The 22263-nt window shown below is 40.3% G+C and overlaps 3 protein-coding genes across 9 annotated transcripts in view; all 3 read right to left on the minus strand.

Moving 5' to 3' along the window:
• Nucleotides 1–1087: 1087 nt before the first annotated feature.
• On the minus strand, nt 1088–3113 carry LOC137601939 (5-hydroxytryptamine receptor 1-like). The gene is made up of 3 exons (XM_068324438.1): nt 3085–3113; nt 2029–2932; nt 1088–1243 (listed from the first exon to the last, which is right to left on the minus strand). Exons 1-3 carry the CDS (start codon nt 3111–3113, stop codon nt 1088–1090), a joined length of 1089 nt encoding a protein of 362 aa, XP_068180539.1.
• Nucleotides 3114–3560: 447 nt separating this feature from the next.
• On the minus strand, nt 3561–9409 carry ddx20 (DEAD (Asp-Glu-Ala-Asp) box polypeptide 20). Its single transcript, XM_068335336.1, has 11 exons — nt 9209–9409; nt 8572–8666; nt 8030–8198; nt 7838–7952; nt 7585–7727; nt 6970–7108; nt 6730–6788; nt 6379–6461; nt 6181–6286; nt 5640–5741; nt 3561–5546 (listed from the first exon to the last, which is right to left on the minus strand). The coding sequence occupies exons 1-11, from the start codon at nt 9402–9404 to the stop codon at nt 4411–4413; spliced, it is 2343 nt and encodes a 780-aa protein (XP_068191437.1). The 5' UTR covers nt 9405–9409; the 3' UTR covers nt 3561–4410.
• Nucleotides 9410–12485: 3076 nt separating this feature from the next.
• LOC137604901 (cyclin-dependent kinase 17-like) overlaps nt 12486–22263 on the minus strand; it is a 35604-nt gene continuing 25826 nt past the window's right edge. For 3 of the 7 annotated variants that reach the window (XM_068329147.1, XM_068329186.1, XM_068329138.1), the window contains 11 exons: nt 21195–21251; nt 20984–21098; nt 20708–20802; nt 20545–20607; nt 20194–20317; nt 19509–19629; nt 19223–19320; nt 18759–18864; nt 18434–18476; nt 18085–18334; nt 15262–17184 (listed from right to left, as the gene is read on the minus strand). In XM_068329147.1, the coding sequence (XP_068185248.1) occupies nt 17081–17184; nt 18085–18334; nt 18434–18476; nt 18759–18864; nt 19223–19320; nt 19509–19629; nt 20194–20317; nt 20545–20607; nt 20708–20802; nt 20984–21098; nt 21195–21251 (1176 nt within the window). In that variant the 3' untranslated portion in view covers nt 15262–17080. The other 4 variants (XM_068329177.1, XM_068329170.1, XM_068329162.1 and 1 more) reach the window with 3 other exon arrangements.

The following is a 22263-nucleotide window of genomic DNA, read 5'->3' on the forward strand; positions in this document are numbered from 1 at the left end:
AGCTGTTTTTCAGAAATGGTCCTTTTAGAAAAGTGTTTAACTATCTTAAGATGAAGACATTAAAAAAGCTAGTTTACACAATTTAGTACACATGCGTTTGTACTAAAACTTAAAAAATAAAAATAAAAAAAATTACACATCATGATCATATCATTCAGTATGGCAGGAATGATGTAATATAATTTATACCATCTCAGTGCATTATGACACAAAGTCCCTTAGATTCATCTCTTGACCTGAAGTTCTCTCATATCCAGAGGTTTGCACCAAACCAAAGGCAAAACTATCCAGAGTTAAAACGAGGTGACTAGTAGGTCTGGATTTCACAGAAGTGATCTAGAACTATTGGTGATGATTTATTATTGCATCCAATGACAGCAGCCTAGATCCAGTATTAGTGTTTAGTCAAAGTGTTTGCAGATTTACTTGAAGTTAAAAAAGTAGTCAAACACAGATAAGAAGAGCTTTTTCATTATAATAATAAAAGTGGGGTTGAAGACTTTGTATTCAGTGTCACGTCGGACATTGAAGACAACAAGGTTACGACGTACAGTAGGTAACGACAGTTCTGTTCTTTATTTGCTGATACGTTAGTGATTATACATGATTTCTTTCCCTGTTTCAATATAGGTTGTTTGTTTCAGCTGCACTTTCAAATGGCACACTTTCTCCTACTATCTATGGATATTTCTGCTCAACGTATCAAAAGGACTGCAATTTTTTAAATTCACAAACAACAAAAGCAGAGGTCTGTGATTGTGTTTGTCTCTCTTTCTCTGTTCTCCTTTTGCTTGTCTTTCTTCTGAGCTCAGTCAGTTTTACTCTTTCTCTTTGCTTTGCCCTCCTATGCCACCTGTCATTGTTGAGACTACTGCTGTGCGTATCTTGTCAGGTGTTGGATATTATTTATGACCTTTGTCTTGTGTCCCGACTGTGAACCGCCTGATAAAACATCTATATCTGCCACAAATACCAAATCTGTGGGCTCTGTTTTTCACCTGCCTCTAAATTATTGTGTGCATTTAGTCCATCAGCGGTATTCACGTGTCTCAAAGGTGAAGTTTATACGATATAAATGTTCGTATCGTCACTTCTTCCATTTTATCGGACATCCTGGGATGGATGAAATGATCTTCTTGAGTTCAGAGCGAAACTGTCTGGTGACTAAAGTGTAGATGAGGGGGTCCACAGCAGCCTGCACACACGTCAGCACCATCGCCGATGTCTCCAGCTCCATCAGCAACTGAAGGGGAAAACATGAAGAGAGAATTCAACACAGGATACTACTTTAAAATACTTCTTGACGTCATCTGCAGTTTGATCAACATCAAATGATTATTTATATAGTCAGGATTTTTATTTCTAATGGCCTTCAAAGGCTTTGAAAAAATTAATATCCCCTTGAGATCAACCATGAATTGAAGTTTAATCCTGTGCTGAGTTAATTTGATATGAATCCAGAATGTTTAAACACACAGGCCTCATAGAGTACAGACTACAAAGAGATAAAATAATGATTCAGACTTGTAACTAAGATCACATTATATTTATTATTATTAGTAGTAGTAATATTATAGTATTATTAGTATTAGTATTTTTTTATTCTGATTTATTTTATTTAATATTTAAGTTTAATAGCTGTAGCTAAAAAACTAAAAAATGTGTTTGAATTTAGTTTTCTCTATTTAAAGGCTGTTTATTTTTATAGTGCTTGGCTTAATAATTAAAGAATATGCTTTTAATGCTTTGTGCCAAGGACGAACGGATAGTTGAGTTGAGTGTTTTTGAGTGACTGACAGAAATATATTTTGTCTCACTTAACACCCAAGCCATAAAAATATTTGGTCACACATAGTCTAACAACCCTAAACAAAATGTAATAACCAGCAAATAAAGTTATCCAATAAAAAAAATACATTATGTCCACAAAGCAGACAATTGAAAAAAACTGAATTTAGTGTTGCGCAGACAAAACTATAAAATATCTTCTTCTTTTTTTCAAACAAAAAAATAAAAAGAGGTACTCACTTTATCTGTCTCCTCCCATGAGATGATGCTCATGAGCAAAATCACCACCATGGGCATCCACAAGAGCGTGAAGGCAATCATGATGTACCCAAAACGCTGAGCCAGCCTCCCCTCCATCTGCGTCTTCCCCCGCTGTCTGACCTCAGGTGTCAGAAGACACACCGCCCCCACGATCTCAGGGGGCTTCCCTGACGAGCCTCCTGTGGACGAGCCCGTGTGGGGAACACCGGCTCCATCTACCAGCAGCAATGTGTGGCGGGTGGTCAGCGGGCTGCTGGAGCCGACGGAGGGCAGGGTGTGGAGGCAGTCCGCTGCGGCCGACGCGGGGGCTCTCACGAGGTCCAAGGTCGACACCGTCGGCTGCAGCTGGATTCCCAGATGGAGAACTTTCTTACAGTGCTGCCTTACAACTCTGAATATCCGCATGTAGTGGACTATGATAACAGCCAGAGAAAGACCCCACACTGGCACCAGTACATAGGGCCCAAATGGATCCCAATAAGTGAGATGCTCCTCACCAAACTTCTCAGTGTGCAGACGGCAGAGCATGTAAAAAAGCGTCGCTTTGGGAAGAGTCAAAGAGATTACAGCCAACGTGATGCCGCATAGCCAGATGAACAGAATCCAGTAACGAACCCTCGCTTTCCTCCTCTCGCTCTGAAAGGGGAAAGCGATGGCTTGGAAGCGTTCCACGCTTATGCTGACCAGCGTGAGCAGCTGGACGCAGCTGCACAGGGCGTAGGTGAACTGCTGCAGGGTGCAAACAGGCACCGAAACCTGGCTGTCCTTCCCGTAATACACGAAGGAAAACAGCAGCAGCGGCGTGTAAAGCGAGCAGTTTAAGAGGTCGTTGGCGGCCAGGCTGACCAGCAAGGCGTTGTTGCAGGTCTGCAAGCTCTTGGTCCTGAAAACAACCCAACAAACCCAAAAGTTTCCAGGCAAACCCAAGACCAACGTTAAAGTTAAGACAGAACAGTTGAAAAATAGAAACGCCGCATCCATGAGAGCATCATAGTGCACCGTCGTTTGGTTCCTCGAGGTGTGTGTGTCCATCACCTCGCCTTCCTCTCAGGAAGCATTTGCATCTTGTATTATTCTCCAGGTTATTGTCCGGACCAGTTTCCTGCACCTCAGATCATTATGGAACCATTCCACTCTGCAGCCACCTAAAGCTTTGATGGTCAAAATGAGGTGAAGTGGTTCTCCAGTTTGAGTTATTTATTCAAGGGGGTGTTTGTCTTTGTGTTGCCTGGTACTGATTGGGTGAAACATAGGTAGTGCTTGATTAGCCTGTAATCAGGAGCGTTTGGAGATGTCTGACCTTGCTGAAGAGATCAAAGGAAATTCTGCAGTTTCTGCCAACGGACTTTTCCATCCTCTTATATACAGTAATAAATAAAGAATAGTGATGTGAATGGCCTTTATGTCGGAAAAAGCCAATGTATAAATATTAAAAAATATGAATTTGGTTTTATATGAATGTGTAGCTCCAGAACAGACAAGGACTTAGGAACAGATGATCCATGCTGGTGATTTATTAGGAAAATAACTTAACAGTAAAAAAAATACTCTTTCAGCCTGTCCCGTAAGGGGTCGACACAGCGTGTCATCCTTTTCCATTTTAATTAAACCAACTTTTATTTGTAAAGCACTTAATCACATCAACAGACATTTCAAAGTACTTTTACAGAAAGAGAAATCCAACAGAACCATCCAGTGCAAGCATAAGCAACAGCGACGGGGAAAAAAACTCCCTCACGAGGAAAAAACTGGGCAGGATCCAGATTCTGGAGGACTTGGCCGGTTAGGTGGAAAAGAAATGCAGTATAGATGTACATTCAATAATTACACTACTAAGTATTTTTGTTTCTGGCTTAAGTTGTCTCTGAAGTTCCAAATATTCTCAATTCTGTGGTTTCCTTTAGCCTCCTTTTTTTATAATTCTAACATTCTTAGGTGTAATTTCTCACCGACACCATAGTAGACGTCACAACAGCAGCCTGACTTCCTAATGTGATGATGGCCTGAAATGACTTCTCTCACAAAAATCCTATTGGTGTCTATTTTTTTTCCCTTATATCCAGACACCTGACATCGTACTGCATCTAAGGAGAGCATCTCTAGAAGATCTACCTATATTTGTTTGCGAGAATTAAAATAAGTGGTTAAAAAATTGACTTCAAATTGTTTTTTTTGCACTTGCTTTTTATTAAGTTGATGTGATATTAGGGTGGGTGTCTTCACTGCTCTGAAAGAGGATGATTCATCCACTTTGCACCCCAACTAACTTACAGTAAATGGTATGAATTCATTGAAAAATACATTTAACATATTTAAGTGCAAAGTATCACAACATACGTTCAGACAGACAGCATGGACCAGTCAGGACTTCAGGAGTTCCTCCATGTAGACGGCATTCATTCGATAAGCTGCCATCCAGTTTTGGGCTACGCTATAGTAGCTCCGGACACCTCGCTCTTGAGGAGACAAGAAGGCGTAGTAATCACTCCAGGCTCTGTAGCTGGCTCTCCAGTAGGATTCAGCATCCCAGTCCTCTTCATCATTAGGTTCTTCTTCATCATGCTCTTCTTCATCCCTCTCCCTGGCTCTTTTGTCTCTTTGCTTCTTTTCAGAAATCTTTTTATGCCCTTTTCCAGTCTCTTCCTTAATCTTTCTTGATTTGTGTCTGCTGCTCTGCGCCGGAGCAATCTGATTGTGTTGCCTGCTCGATTTAACAACCGGCGCAGATTGATCGCTCACAGGCTGAGATGAAGCTCTACTGTTTGATGCATTTGTTGTCTGGGGATATATTTCAGGTGTGGATGAAACCCAACATTTGGATTTGGTGATCTCTTCCTCTGGATTGGACTCAATGGATTCTTGTTTAACCTCTTTCTGAGGATTCCTGACTCCTTTGCTTTCACCATCGTCCTTGTCAGACTGCGAGCTTGAAGCCCCAGATGTGAACCTTGCACGTGTTAAATCAGATTGCCACCGTTTTCCCCGCCGGATTAAGCTTTGAGCTGCATCATCATAAAGCATCACTGACTCTTTATGTCCACTGCTCTCCTCATGGAGGGCGTTGTCCTCCGGTCCTCCAAACTCCCTGATGACCTCCACTGTTCTCCCCAACCCTGTGGTAATAAAGCTCTGGAAGTCACGCTCCGCCTCCTCAAAGCTCACAAACCTGGAACTACACGTCTTGAACGAGCTGAGAGGAGGGATCTTTGGTAGAGCCTCCTGCAGCTCTTTACGAGTCGGCGCCGGCTGGGGAGGACTCTGCGAGCGAGATGTCTTAACGGGAGATACATTCCTAGGAGTTTTCTCAGCGTGTTGTTCCCTGATCTTCACTGGGTTATTTGGACGGCCGTGCTCTGGAGTTTGATCCCTGATTGTCTTGGCACGGCTCTTCTTCCTCTCCGTCTTGACGGAGAGCTGGGGTAAGTGGCCCACATGGGCTGCATCTGTGCAGACATCCCAGTCACATGGTTCATCCATCAACCCCGGTTCTATGACGGCTGAAAGGAAAACACGAATGAGACTTGTAATTACTTGTCCTGTATGTAATGTTAACTAGACTAAAAGGTCAATATGCTTCACGTAAGTCTTACAGGGCAATAAGGACAAACTAAGGTTGCACTTTTGAGCGATGGCCATCATCTTGTTCTCCTCCTCACCATGGCAGCAGTAAGTCACCGCCAGTCCCTGAGTGCCTGCAAATAAATTGTAACGTGTATGTAAGCACAAATGGTGTGTGTGCAAGCCAAGAATGAATCACCTTCTGTTTCTAAGACAGTACAATCAAAGTAATTATATTTAAACAATCAGGAGCCTGTTCACCTTTCAAAGTGGATGCTACTAAGATTTCAGAGGCTTGAGCTAATTTTAAAAACCGTGTTCACTCTTGAACCTCACAGCTCAAGTAAATTAAAATCAACAATAAGGGCCAAAAAAAAAAAAAACAGCATTTGTATGACTAACAGGCCAGGGGGAGAGAAAGTTATTCTAAATGGGTGGCAAAACAAACAATGGGCCGTGTCTATTCAGTCTATTCAACAAGCATACAAGACTGCAGAAAGCAAATAATATTTTAGTCTATTTTGAACTGGGGTTAATGGGCTCATATTGTGATTGACAGTCCTGGAGACTAACCAAAGCGACCGGCCCGTCCAATCCGATGCAAATATGTCTCCCAGTCCTGCGGCACATCCAAGTTTATCACCAGGTTTACTTTGTCTGCGTCAATACCTCTGGACGTCTGGTGGAAGGAAGAACACAGCAAAAACGACCAGATGATAAGTGATGCATGAAGTCCTCAAGTGACGAGTGGAGAAAACGTGTTTTCCTCACCAGGTCAGTGGAGATGAGGACCCTGCACTGGTACTGCTTCAGTTTTGACATCGCCTCCAGTCTTTGTTCCTGACTCAGACCACCTGTTCAGGTCATTACACACATTATATTACACTGAAATCATCTTGGCAATGACAGCCAGCCTCTCTGCCAACAGTGTGGGAGGTTAAAACAACAAAATCAACTAAAAACCCTTGAAGAGGTGAAGCCGGGCATCTTGAAGCATGAATATGTGAGGGATTACTGTATATATATGTGTGTGTGTGTGTGTAATATTATTTTAAAAATTACTCCCTTTCTTATTTTCTCATAAATGACTCTTAGAGGAAAAAAAGAACATTTCAACCTTACCTGAGATGCAAACAGCAGGTAAGCCTTTAGAGGACAGGATGTCTGCCAGATGCTGAGCTCTGTGGGAACAATCCAAAGCGAGTGCATTTAAAACACAATTTTTCAGTCAAACATTTTTTCAAAATAAGATGTTTTTGTCCAACCATAAACAGGCACTATCACTGCCGTCACAGTCAGCAGGCTCCATTAGCAGAAAATTATTTTACCACAAAGAAAAACACAAAGATTCCTGTGCATTACCTTGTGTGTAGGTTGGAGAACACCAGGGCCTGGTTGAATGGGATTTTACTGAAAAGCTCCAGCAAGTGCTGCACTTTCTCCTCGAATACTTTGTGAGGTAAAGGATGGGACTGCACCAGCTTGTAATACTGCTTCAGACCTGGCAGGAGGTGAAAGGACAACGTGTGTGGAGGAAAATCAATTCAAGCATCTGTATTATAGTATCATAGTGGTAGAAAGAACAAATTTAACTATCTTTTGTTTATTATTTATTTATATATTTATAGATAGATAGATAGATAGATAGATAGATAGATAGATAGATAGATAGATAGATAGATAGATAGATAGATAGATAGATAGATAGATAGATAGATAGATAGATAACATTTTTTTCTCGAGCTAACATAATTTAAATAACTAAACATTAACTAAATTCAATTCTGTCAGACAGCCTTAACTCAGGTTTTTCAACTTGTCATTGAACCTCAGGGGAAAAATAGTGTTACCAGAAAATAATCCTAAACACATATCACTTTATAACTTGGATGTATAATAATTTTATCTCCTGAGGTGTGTTAACTGGGAGAGTGATGAATTGTTTCAGAATGCAAACTTCCCCTTCCAGGATCCTACCTTTCAGGCCCATGTCACCAGGATTGAGCCTCACAAACGTAGGCTCTCTCATGTAGCGGGTAAGGTGCTGAGCAAGGGATTCTGGGTATGTGGCGGAGAGTGCGAGCATTTGTTTGTTCACAGGCAGAGAGGAAAAGATCCAGCTGGAGGAGAAGCAGACTTCACGTCACTTTAACAGACTAGAGTTGATCTTGCCACCAGTTCGGCTTCACCAGCCAGCTGTACGATTAGAGACGATTCCCGTCTGTCTTACTTGATCTGTTCCTGGAAGCTGCCCTCCTCCAGCAGCTTGTCTGCCTCATCCAGAACAAACAGTCTGATGCTGGCTGTGGACAGCATGCCCAGCTCAATGAGCTGCTTGATACGACCTGCGTACATCAACGGTTCAAAAACCCATGAAAAGCATGACAGGAAATGACTCGAGGTGGGCTGTAAGGACTCTTACCAGGTGAACCGACAGCTAGGTGACACTTCTTCAGATGAGCTTTATCCTGACTGACAGGCCTGCCCCCGATGAAAACATGGCACTCAAGACCTTCCATGGCACAGCCTATAGCCATGACTACTGAGTGGATTTGCACCGCTATCTCACGCGTAGGAGCCAGGACGAGGACCTGCAGAGGACAGAAAGAGATTCTTTCTGATTCGAGTGGGAGCAGATTAGGCAAATTCTGGGTAGTTCTCAATCAATAAAGCCCTGACTAATTAGATTACAGCACACTAAAACATGGCCTCTTCCATTTGTGTCTATGACAATGAGAAGATTAATCGAACGGATTAAAAACTGATGACCATCTGTTGTGGGATCAGTGGTTTAAATTTGAGAATAGAAAAGAAATTGTGTTTTCTTCTTTTATTATTCGTTGTTAGGAGATCCCCAAAGATTTTAATTAATTTGTATAAACACACATACACCCCTGAGGTTAGAAACTACAGCAAAGGTACATTACTTCAAATTCCACTGACAATCTTGAGTCACCTTCTCACCTGAGTTGCAGGATTCTCCAGAACCAGCGAGTCCAGGGCGACGGTGCAGAACACGCATGTCTTCCCTGTGCCAGATTTTGCCTGCACAATCAAATCTGAAAGAGCAGATGGTAAAATTAAGGCTACACCAATCATCAAATTAATCAAGATGCACCAAATTATGTGCCTTGTCCACAGTTTAAAGGCATGTGTTTACTTCAAGTGCAATGTGAGTTTTTGCTACTAAAGACAACTTTCTGTTCTAATTCTGGAGGAAAATATTTGAGTGCAATTATTTATTTAAAAAAAGACTCAGAACCAAAGAAAAATTCACCTCAGTAGAGTACAGACCCACACCCTGCCTGAATGCCTAGCCTGTAAAAGATTCGTCTGAGAATTTAGTTTCTGTATTAAAAAATGTGAAGAGGTTATAACGGGCCCCCGTCTGTCCCATGTCCCCAAAACACAACAAAATGGAAATCGATTTTGCAGTTTGAGAATAATTTCCCATTAGTTAGAAAAAGCAACAAACTGTGATGCCAAAAAGCACAAGTGAAAAGTCTGACTAAAAATCAGCCATCAGCATCCAAACGCCGACGTTCCGGTTTTTTTTTGACACATTCACGCGTGGAGCGACCCGCATGTGTTGTAAACGCACCCAGCCCGCAGCGGCCCAGCGGGATCGCCTTGAGCTGGATCGGGGAGGGTTTGTGGAAGCCCGCGGCGGACAGTCCGTCCAGGACGGCCTGCGACAGGAGGAGAGAGCTGAATTCGATCCCATCCGACAAAAGAACGTCATCAGTTCGACTCCGCGTCGTTATATCATGGGCAGCTTTCTTCACGGAAGCGGCCATGTTGATTGTTTACCACCGGTTACTAAAACCAGCCGCTATATGTTGGAGTCACAGCTCCAGCGCCTGCTGCCCCCTGGTGGCCCGGAGTGGAGGAGCTCTGACCCGAATAGTGAGCATAGGAAAATAATTCAGGATGAGGTTTGCAGAGGCAGACCTGATTGTGCTCATTTTCTGATTAGAAATCTAGTCTACAGGTAATAAAGAAGTTAAATTGTTCAAACTTTTTTTTCATGAGGATGTATATTACCAAAATAGATTAATTTCAGGGTATTCTCAACAGTAAGAGCGCTTGAAAGACATGTCTATTTAAAAATAAAAAATCTTACTCTCCGGGTTCTCCGGCTTCCTCCCACCTCCAAAAGCATGCACTTCAGGTTGATTGGCCGGTCTCAAATTGACCATAGGAGTGAGTGTGTGTGTGTGAGTGGTTGTTTGTTTCTATGTGGCTCCGCGGTACACTGGCGTCGTGCCCGGAGTGTCCCCCGCCTCACGCCCTGAGACTGCCAGAATAGGCACTGGCTACCCCGCGACCTGCGTTAGCGGATTAAGCGGGTTGGAAGATGAATGAATGAATGAATTACAGTATATTTCGATTTAGCATGTATATTTGCTGCAATTACTTAATTAAAATCTAATTTAAATATTCTTAATATCTCACAATCAAGCAAGAGGTGAAATAATAGGAAATAATTGTAATTACATAATTTTCTGAAATATTAACATTTCAAAGTCTTGTATTTGTGAAGCACACCCTATTTAAAGATACTGTATTTGGTTTATTTGTCTAACAGTTGTGATAGCTAAATTATTTTTTTTAAAATCAGCGTCTATGTTGGCTGGAGTATAATCATGACATGCCTTTCATTAACATAAAATCATATTATTGAATCCCTGCTTTATGACTCAGGTGCAGTGTAAACCCAGCAATCACGAGAAGTGCAGTCTTACTGTACAGTATTACAGTATTACTGTCTTCACAATCCGGATCTACGGATTGGACTGTCAAGACTTAAGTGTGATAGACTAGAGCTTCTTTCCTTCTGGCTTAATGTGAGGGTCCCATCTCTGATTCATCTACATAAGAGCTGCAACACTTTTGAAAAGTCAGTGGTTTTTGACATCATTAGATTACTACTGTCTAAATTACATTTTTACATTTTTTATTTTCTTTAATATTTTGTGAACTTATTTTTGTACCAGCAGATATTTTGGATTTGAGTTGGACTGTCAACATCAATACCAGGAAGTCATCAGTTAATCAGAACTGAGAAAAATGGATCCCCTAGTCCATTATGGAAACTCATCATCATCTCACAACCTAGTCGACACTGACATTCTGTCACGGAGTGGCTTCACAGTCCTGGCCGTTATATTGGGTGCATTCTCTGTGATGGGGATCATCCTCAATCCCCTGGTGATCGTGGTGACGCTCAGACACAGACAGCTCTAACAGCCTCTCAGTTACGCCCTGGTGAACCTGGCCGTGTGTGACCTGGGCTGCGCTGTGTTTGGTGGTTTACCCACCACAGTGACTGGTGCCATGGGATACTTCAGCCTGGGGCGTGTGGGCTGCGTGGTGGAAGGCTTTGCTGTATCCTTGTTTGGTGAGTCAGTTCATACATAGTATTCAAATACTTTACTTGTGTTTATGTAGCAATGCAAAAATAATACAGAAGTAACCGTAATCCTACTTTAGTAAAATTAGAGCAGTGTAAGTGAAAATACATGATTTTGGATATCAAAAGTAAAAAACATATTTCCTAGTTGGTCAAAGTGATGCTGGTTTTAACAACTTATTGCATTCACAAATCAGCCCTGATTTTCCCAACCAAAGGGTCCGGGGCCCTTTTGTTTAAATAGGGTTCTAACATAAATCTTATTTAAGCTCAGGAGATGCTAAATGTAATCTGGTTTTATTCTTTTCTTCAACTTTTGCTTTTACATGTTTTTGGGAGGTCTTGAAAAAGAAGCTTATGCCAGATCTGTTTAATTATAGAGGGGTAATCTAAATCTAAATGACATCTAAACTGAAAAAAGTATCTTGAACTATTAGTAGAAGTATTTAGAAAATTAAAATGCTTATAATTATGATATAAAGGTCTTTAATGTGGCCAATTTATGTTCTTTCAACCACTGAATTATGATATAATTCAACAGTCCAATACTGGATAGATATTTTTGCCTGAAAATGTTTAGATCTTAAGATATTCCTTCTTTGGCAACAGGCATTGCTAGTCTTGTGAAGTTATAAATATCCGACTGTGATGCCACGGTTGTATCACTCAAGGGCTAAAAAATCTCAACTCAAAAACCTTTAAAAGAATAAAAGTTTGTGTCAGTATTTGGAGTCAAAACCAGATTATCTGAACTCCTTCCAACCATAAAGGGAAAACGATCTGGACTTTAGGTATAGATTATCAAATCCAGTTTATGTAGGTACAACCAGGAGGGCAGACTGGCCATGGATCTAAATAATGGTCTATGCTGTTGTCGATAAATTATTTTAACAGCTTAAAAAAGGAAGACAGAAAACATTATCTCATCACACACTTCTCATCAGTCCAGCCTTTCCAAATTAGGCTGTCACTATTTTTTTGACTTTTTGCTGTGGATATTGCTGATCATTCTGGATGACTTGTGTTCTGTCAAAGTGATGTTTTAAAGCTTAAATATTATAATTCACATTCCCACAGAAATCACATTAAAGGCTTGTAATAAATTGGGTATCTATAAATTTACTGTTTTTGAAGATGTGGAAAAAGTCCTTACAGTTCCAGTCAATTTTTTGTTCTGTCTTTTTGCTATGGTTAGGTTGCTTATGTTATGATGATTATAGAGAAATACAAGCTTATAATACAAGTTTATAATTTGATTAAAATTTATTGAATTAAAATAAAAATTTATTTATTTAAATTTATTTAATTAAAATATAAATATGACATTGAAAAGCGTATGACTTAATTGTAGCCTAATAATCTTAACATAAACTATTTATCCAGCCATCCTCCCATCCAACCATCCATATATCTATTCCCTCCACAAAAAATATTAATGACAAGAAAAACATTAAAAGCATGTTTTTAAATCTTTTTATTGGGTGTACACATCCAATTTAAGGTCTGTGCTCAAACATGGTGCACACATCTCGCACACACATCTCTCTCGCCTATATGTGAACTTTATGGCTTTCATTGATAGAAATCAAAATAATCAGTGTGTTATGCTCCTTAGCAACACAATACTTCACTCCACCCCTCTGGGGTCCAGCATGTGGAACAGCAAAAAAAAAAAAAACTTTCATCAGCTTAGTCAAGTCTCACAGTTTGATCATTCACAGTCACTTCTCCCTCTCTAATTGAAGACAAATGCAATCATAATAGTCCTGTTATCTTGGCTTTACCTTTTTATTGATTACAGAAATATTGCTGTGAATTTCATCAAAGAAAAACCAAAAAAATTAAAAGCCAGAGTGTCAATAGCCGTATCAAACCTGTACACATTTGTATATACAGAGTGAGAGATCATTTATGTACATGCTACATACTGTCACACTCTGGGTGTATAAGTAGTCCTTCTACTGGAGACAAGACGTCGGATCGCTTCGCTCTTTTCCGAGACCATTTCAGAAATAAGCTGCAGAAGTGACCCGAGGTCAGCGACTTAGGAGTGAAAAACGTTTACCCACAAGCCATCTCATAGATAAGATACAGTGCATTTTAAGGTGTCAACTGGTTGGTGTGTGAAACAGTCGTGTGCTTGAACACCAGGTGTTTGGAGGACAGATGTCTGTCCTGCTGTTTCTGGCAGGAACAACAACAGAGGGAGACGTCAGTGTGTCAAGTGCTTCAAGTCCTGCTAAGTACTAGTGTCCACTCACACAGCTTATATAACAGGATTATGCATCTTGAAGTGGAAACAGATTCATCAAGATCTGGTCCCAGTGTCGGCAGCACATCACATTCCTGCTGAATATTGACTTGTCTTCATCTTATTTAAAGTGTCCAGAGCCACCGAGGAGCCGTGACAGGTTGATGTGGTGTTAAAACTATGTCCCATGCAAGAATTTAAAACAACTGGATTTTCCATCAGTAGCTGGAAAAACACAAACATGCTTGAGGGAATGACAAGCAGTGATTGGAATATTATGGTCAGCAAAGAATAAATGGCAAAGACGGGTTGGTGAAAAATGATTCCTCCTTCACGTACACTTTGAAGCGGCTTCACAATGAACTTTTCGACATACCCTGCTGTACATACAAAACCAGCTGTACCTCGCAGCATCCACAAAAATGACGCTCGCAATAAGTCCTGAGCTCAAGGAATGTGCAACATGCCCCCCAGCCAGTCACGACGGCTGCTCCGGCGGGAACACATTAAAGACTGAGAACAGCAACCTGGAATTATCATTGCTTCTAACGAGTTAAAAAGTATGATCATATATACAGATTTAAAAAAATAAAATAAAAAGAAAAGAGTAAAAATAAATGCACATGAATTCAGGAAGGAGAGGGTTTTTTGTTTTGTTTTGGAGTTTTGTTTTTTTTTGGGGGGGGGGGGTGTTGAATGTTGTACTCCTGATCTAAAGAGGTAAATATTTGGTGCAAATAGAATATTTCAACATCGACACATGAACATCACGCAACAAAATCGAGGAAACCTCTGAGTCAAGGCGACGAGCGAGGAGTGTCTGAGAAGAAGCAGGTGAGGATTTGTACAACTTCCTTTACCTCTGTCCTTACAGCCTGCTCGGGAAGCAAGAGTGTCTGAACACCCGATTGTTCTTTACAGCATGTTAGCAAATGTAAGTATGGCCTTCTACTGGTTTATATGTATTTTAATTGCAGTGTAGTGATAAGTCCAGTTACGACAGTCCTGCCCTGCCGTGGTTGATGGGTTGTTGTTCCTCCTTTTTTGGTTTCAAGTTGTGATTCTTCTTTATTCCCCCTAGACAGTACTTTACATCCTACTCTGTTGGAGTGCCTGATGAGGTAATGACAGCCACCCTGACCTCTACAGGGTGATAAGGTGCTAAATGTTTATCTCCGTAAACTCTACTGACCTGCCTACTCATAAATCTCAGCAGTGTGTGTGTGTGTGTGTATGTGTGTGTGTGTATGTGTGTGTGTGTGTGTGTGTGTGTGTGAATGGTTTTGAATGAAAACAGCGAAAGAAATAAACTGAAAGGAAGATTGTGTGTTGCTTTACAGATCTTATAAAACCGAGAGATTAGGCGGGGGTTTGTGGGTCGAGATGGAATACGCAGAGTCTGGATGCAAAGAAGCAGATTTCAGGTCAGTCTCTTTATGTACAATAAGTTTGGACGACAAAAACGAAAGTACAAGAGGAGGCAGCAGGATTCCCCTCTCTCGCCTTTCCTTCACATCATTCCCACTTTTCACTCCTTCTTTCTTGCAGCTCACTGATACAGCCTTACAAGTTTAAACACTGCCCTCCTTTGGACAGCAGCAGTCGTAGCAGCAAGGAGAATTCTTGTGCTCTCCCACCTTCTCCATGCACTTCTCTGATTTGAATGTTTCTTGTTTTTTTATTCATTCTTTAGGGTCTCATTTTTAATGGGGATTATTCAGCCTTAGTTCTGTTTAGTTTCCATGTTTGTGTATGTGTGTTTTTTTTCTTCTTCAGTGTGTGTGTGTGTGTGTGTGTGTGTGTGTGTGTGTGTGTGTGTGTGTGTGTGTTTTCGTGTGGCAGAACGTTTGTCGCTCCTTCAGTGTGTGTGGACGTGTCAGTGAATGCATGTCTGACAGGACAGCTTCCTTTGCGCTGCCCTCTTCACCTCAGCGCCTCTGGTAGCACTAAAACAGCACACTCTGCCTCCTGCTTTTCCCCTGGGCTGAGAGAAACAGAGAAAGACAGAAAGGGAGATGTGCTATATAAGAAGAAGGTTTTGACTTCATTTAGACTCACAACCACACCAACACACAACCACAATTTCACATCATGCCAAGAACAAAACATTTGCAAATAAGACCAAAAGCTCTGATCACACAGGCTAAAACTAAAGGTGACTTATTTATCATCATGCTTGTGAGGAAACAATCATCAGAATATTCTTCAGCCTGTAGTGGCATCATTACCTCCACCACCAAATGATGTATTAGTATACCTAATACACAGCACTAATCGTAATAATAGTACATAATGATAAGATCTGTTAGCTGAATAATGAAAAAAGTCTGGATAAGAATACATTTTGTGTAGATTATTTTTTACTCTTCATTTCTCTTATGGGGAAATAAATTTTTTTATTTATTTATTTCTTCTTTCTTTCCTGTTTCTGATTGATTTAGTATTATGATAATGAAAACAACCGCAAATGTATTTGACTTCAGGTGAAAGTGATTCAAATCTGTCTGAAAATAAAACTTAAAATCAAATATTTGTGCCACATTAGATCAAAAAATCAAAACTGAGCAGCCTCAGCCTGGCAGTGTGAACGCAGCCTCAACGGTTACTGTAAGAACTTATCCATCAAATTCCATTATTCACGTAAATTTGTTCATGTCATCAAATTTGTCTTCTAAATGACAGATAAAGACACTAGTGAAGAGTCCAGATAGTACCCCTGTAGCTAGGGGTCAAAAGTTTCATGACATTATAATATTAACATGCATGTCAAAAACAATCATATATGACAGTTTAATGTATTGTTAAAACATAATGATAAATAGAGCCGTCAGATATAACAATAAGACCCACTATGACAGGTTACACAATGACATCTAATCATAAATTATTCAACTGTAAATGTCACCAAATGACAACAGTCATAAACATTCATTAAGACTAGTTATGGTTATGACAATGTCACACTAATGCACACCCATTCAAGCTAAATGTTACTTCCAGACGTCAAAGTCATAATAGCTTTTAAAGACAACATAATTGTGTTTTATTATGTTTTAATATTAGTTGTTGGATAAGTCAGCACCTCAGGAGTGTAAGCAGCCCAGGCAATCAGATTAAAAAAAAGAGCTAGAAAATAAATTTGTCATGTACTGTTATGTTAAAATTAAAAATTCTTATCTATTTGACATATAAGAAAGGTCAATAAAGGCATGTGGCCAAATACTTTAAGATGAAGACAGTTATATAACCTGTAATAATACTTACCAGCAACTGTAACACACTTCAGTAAAAACAAACAGATCTATGCTGTAGAAAATACCCAACAAACCAAACACACACTGAACCAAACCCTCACTTACAAACGCAACGGAAACGCTACATCTCTCTCTGCAGAATCCTAAACAGGACTGCGAAAGAGAAGAATCATGTGACTCCTTATGCTCCGATCACATTCTTTTTTTTATGAATACACACATGTGAGAGCCTCACTTCGTGGGCATAGGGCTCGTAATCTGGGGGGAGGCTGGCAGGTAAAAGAACACAGATATAAAAGAAAGACTGACACAAAACAGAGATAAAGAAAAATCTAAAGACTGAGAAAGATGTGAGTTCAAACAGCTGATAAATTAAAGTTTCGGTCTGATTTGGGGAATACAAGGAAGTGAAATGTAAGTTTCGGTTAGCAACTAGGAAAGCTACACATAAATTTGGATTACAGCAAAAACAAAAGGACAGATGGGAAGCGACCAGGCAGACTGGGGTGCAGGCAGAGTGAAAGAGACTGTAATTACCAGAATGGTAGGGGCCACTCAGCCAGTGGAAGTATAGGAGAGATTGTGACTCTGAGCCCTGGGATTGGCTGCTTCTCTCTGGAAGTACTGCGAAGGTGCAGAGCCTAGCTTATGGGTCATCGCTATTTAGGGTGGAAGGGGTGGAAGGGGGGGTAGTTGGGAATATTGGGGTGTTACACGGGAGTTGGAGTCAGGCCCACAAGGGAGACAGAAAGGAATAAGGAAAAGATGAAGATCGCAAAAGAGGAGACAGAGCATGGGTACCAAGAAAGAAAGGGACAGTTAATCAGAACATGAAAAAGACGTCATGGAAGCAGAAAGAGAGACAAACACGTTGTGACACTATGGTAGAGACAGAAACACTGAAGAACATCTAATCTTTGATAAACAGTCACATCACACATGTACATTTAATGCACTGTAGTTCAAAAACAAATACAAACCTCAACCACACAACAGATGGATGTATTACTGTACTTATTTAGCTTATCAGTGACCTCTATTGGGACTTCTATCTTTATCCAGTTTTAAACAGACCTCAGTCCATATGAAACATATAACATTACAATGAGTCAATCTACTTTTAAATCCAAGCCAGGTTGATCATCCATACAATACTTATCAATACAATACAGTACTTATCAAAGTAGATTTAGTTTGTCACTCTACAGTAAGATTTTCACATAGTTTGAGCACATAAATCAAAATAGCATTCATTATTATAACAGGTGTCTACATTCTGTATGTTCCTAATTGATACTATATTCAAATTATAGTTGAGGCAAATGGAAATTACATTAGTTTGACCTTAGAACTTGGTGATGAACTGGGAAAACATTTGTGATGCATGTCCACAAATTACCATGAGATATGAGACAAAGAAAACAGAGAGAAAAAGAGAGAGAAGAGGAAAAGGACAGGGAGCAAGACCTAAGCTCTATTATAGTCTCACACAGAATTCCTTTTTTCTGCTCTTTCCCCTCTACTTTTTTTTTTTTTTTTTTTTACGTTGGACGACTAACCTGATTCTGGGTAAACTGAGGATCTCTTTCCTGGGTCTTTCTGGAGCTGTATGCCTTTTACAGAGAATATGGACGCAGCTGAAAACAACAGAGGGTTTATGAGACAGTAAATACACAATGCATTTTGTCTTTTGTACATGAAAAACCACATGCACTCACTGTCTGCCAGTGTTTGAACTTGCTCCCCGAGGCTTCTGAAATACGACTGCCGGAGAGCTTCCTCAGCCGATACCCTCTTCTTCGCCTCAAACTGCAAACATGTAGACATTATTATTGGATTTATGTTTATTTATAATGATTAGATGTTCAAACTGTGACGTTATTCATCAGTATGTGAAATGTTTGCTACCTGCAGAAGCATTGACAGCAGGTCATGACCGTCGCTGTCTATCCTGTGGCACAAGAGTCAAGAGAGAAGGTAGGAAAGAGGAAGAGAAAACGTTTCATGTGATGAAATACTAACCCCTAAGCAGAATGAATTGTGTAGCTGTTATTGCCATTTGGATGGAGGTGGAAATGTTTGTCAAAGGTTCCTATTTGAAATCAATAGTGATCGCATTTCATGTAAACGATGAAGGAGGTCATCCAAACAGGTTGCCTCATTCCCATAGTGTAGAGACCGTTCCCAAATCAGTTCAATAGAAGCAGTGGGGAGTAAAAATCAAACCTCAAACCTGGGTGCGTGGTTGACGAGAGGCTCTGCTTTGTACTGGGGGAAATTGTACGTTTTGAACTCTTCACTGGTTGTGATACCTGGCCAGGTTTCCTCTGTGGGAGTACCTGTATAAGATGTAGACAGGTGAGAAGATGGGATAAACACACATCACGAATATCATGGATGTTAAAAAAAAATAGAAGCTCCTCTTGACTTGTTTTCTGGCTTCTCCTCCTGGATCCTCAGTGCCAAGCCATGTTAACATCTGCTTACTGTATGTGTGACTGTGGGCGTGTGTGTGTGTGTGTGTGTGTGTATGTGTGTGTGTGTGTGTGGGGGGGGGCTATATGTGTCACTTTTTATTGTCGTATTTTTCATTATCTTATCACGTTTTATCTTGTGAAGCACTTTGAGTTGCATTTTGTATGTATGAAAAGTGCTATATAAATAAAGTTTGATTTGTTTTGATTTGATTTGATTTACCAAGGATGCGGAAAATGAGGTGAAGCTCATCCTCCACAGTCGATCCAGGGAAGAGAGGTCGGCCTGTGACCATTTCATAAAAGATACAGCCCACACCCCTGGATAAAAACACAGAACCATCTAAGTGGGTTTTCACGATTTGACTTATCATCACTGTTTTGCATCTGAATTAAGAATAATATAATACTGTGAGCTTCAGATACAGTCACCATTTTAGTGACAGATGAGTAATGTTACATATTACTCTAGAGATGTACGGCTTTACTTTAAATGTGCGTTTGCTCACCACATATCAATGGGTGTCGAGTACTCAGTGGAGCCTAGAAGCACATCTGGAGGTCGGTACCATAGTGTCACGACTTCATTGGAGTAAGTCTTTGTAGGAACAGACTTGGCTCTTGCTAAACCTTAAATCAAACACAGAAAGGGACATATATTAATGCAAATGTGTGATTCAGAATTTATATACATATGTTTTTAAGATGTGTGATATGTAAAAATTATTTACTAATTCAGACAGAATTAATAATTTTTAATGACAGCAATTACACTGAAGAAAGAATATTTCTTGTCACAATAACAGCCACAAGAGGGCAGTGCTGGGTGGGGGAGTTACTTCAAACACAGTTTTCTAGCTGGATCTACAAAGACAGCAAGTCTATAGGGGTCACTGAAGGGGCCTTTAGACTCTCACCTCTGTTTTATAATTTATATTTCATGAAATCAAATTACATCCATGTAGAAATATCTAGGAAAGGGATAATAGCTACATCAATGTAAGCAATGGAAGAGAAAATCTTATTAGTCATAAAATGTAGGTGACATTAGGACATTCGTAGTTAAATAATAATTTTATGAAGCAGAAGGAGCAACAAATCAAAACTGAGCTACTTTTGAGTGCCTTAAAAGCTAAACATCCACAAGATAATAAACAAGACTGATGTGTTGATAATAGATAAGTGGTGATCTACCAAAGTCTGCCAGTTTGAGCTCTCCTTTATCATTGATGAGGAGGTTCTGGGGTTTGAGGTCTCTGTGAAGGACCTTCCTTCTGTGGCAGTATGCCAAACCCCGTAAGAGCTGGAATAGGAATATCTGGGAGAGGAGGAGAAGAGACGAACGGAGAGGAGAGGAGAAGAGAAGAGAAGAGAAGAGAAGAGAAGAGAAGAGAAGAGAAGAGAAGAGAAGAGAAGAGAAGAGAAGAGAAGAGAAGAGAAGAGAAGAGAAGAGAAGAGGTAAATTTTAGTGTTTAAAATTATGAGTGCTTTTAATAACAATTATTTTAGTACTGTAGAATTCTCTTCAGTGAATAATTATGTTACCTTAACATTGTGGACACTCATGATGCTTCCGCAGTCATCCATGTACTGCTTAAGATCTTTTTCCTGGTGGGAAATAGAAAAAATAAAAAAAGAAATTAAGAAAGAAAGATTCTTTCTCCGATTCAGATGCTTTAACAAACTCTCTATAGAAGCAGACACTCACCAGGTACTCAAACACCAGAGTCAGGCACTTGTCAGTGTGGATAATGTCATGGAGAGTGACAATATTGGCATGTTTCAAGTCTTTCAGTAGAGACACTAGAAAGGAGGAGGAATAACAGAAACCGTCATTCAACCTGGGGGAACTTAAACAGCTCGACGTTCCCTCAGAGCGAAAGGAGCTACTAAGAAATACGGATTAACAACTACCGCTGAATGAAACCTTTCAAACATCTGTTGACCTGTGAGTTGTTTGCCACCAAAATCACGTAATCAGTACCTTCTCTGATGGCTGTGCAGGGCGCACCCTCTTCGTGCTCCAATCGGATCTCTTTCAGAGCCACCAAGTTGTCCGTTAACTTGCTTCGCCCCTTAAACACTGTAGCATACGTCCCCTGCAAGGACAGAAAGAATGGAAACGCATAAAGCGAAGTAGGTATTTATGGCGTTTGCATGTGTTAAGTGATGCTGATGCTCATAGCGGCGCTCACCTCTCCTAGTTTGTCCAGTTTGATGTAAGTCTCAAGCTTTCCGAAGCCGATTTCAGACTAGAGAAGACAGAGACAACACAGTTGAAGATGCAACAAAGACACTTTGAATTTAATTTGGCTACAGCCCAATAATTGCCTAGGCTGTGCCACTCCAGCATGTTTAAGCTTACTATCTCTAGATGAAAATCCTCCAGGCAACAGCTGTCAGGTCAGTTTTCATTCCTATTCCTATTCCTATTTATCGTGAGCATTAGGCAAACAAATAACTGCAGGGGGTTGAGTCACCGTGCCTTGTTATTCTGCATTCCTCTATTAAAATTTAACTTGATTTTTCACTTGCAGCATTTTGCTGAGCATCCCAGCCTGGCTCAATAATCCTGTCCTGAAAGCTCAGAATTGTGAGTGTTGCATATAGTGAGCAGCTAAATGACTAGAATCTGATTAGATTGCATAAAGACACTGAACAGCAGCTACATCTGTTACTACCGTATCTTTGAACGCCCTGAAATTGACATTTAACTTAAAATTCTCGGGTCAAAAAACACCCATTAAGCGATTATAGAGAAAGGCTTTCATGTGGCCACCAGCCCGCATCTTCTGTATGTTATGAATTGGGAAGGAGACTCAACAGTAAAAAAAAAAGAAAAGAAAATACAGGCAGAGGGAGCGTCTCTGCAGACGTGCACGTGGGTCACGAGTGATGACTGAGTGTGATTATTTATGTATGACTCAACACGCTGTTTCAGAAATATCCTGCATGGCGTTGCCTTTAAAATGAAATATTGCCATGTCACTGTCATCAGCTTTACAGGAACAAACATATACATCATGAGTGTTTTTATTAAATGATTTGTGTTTTAAAGATTTTTATGGATATCCAACCATCATCTGTCAAATCTATGCACATCCCCGACTAAATCCAGAATTCAGTTAATAAGCTTCATGTGCATAATATGTGTGGCCCTTGGGCTTTGAGGTCATGAATTTTAGATGGATGTAGCTATGTCAAGCTGTGATACCCACAGGCCTGTCAGTGTTTACCCGGCTCCCTGTCAATTTACTGTCCTTA

The sequence above is a fragment of the Antennarius striatus genome, chromosome 2, assembly GCF_040054535.1.
Source record: "Antennarius striatus isolate MH-2024 chromosome 2, ASM4005453v1, whole genome shotgun sequence".
NCBI lineage: Eukaryota > Metazoa > Chordata > Actinopteri > Lophiiformes > Antennariidae > Antennarius > Antennarius striatus.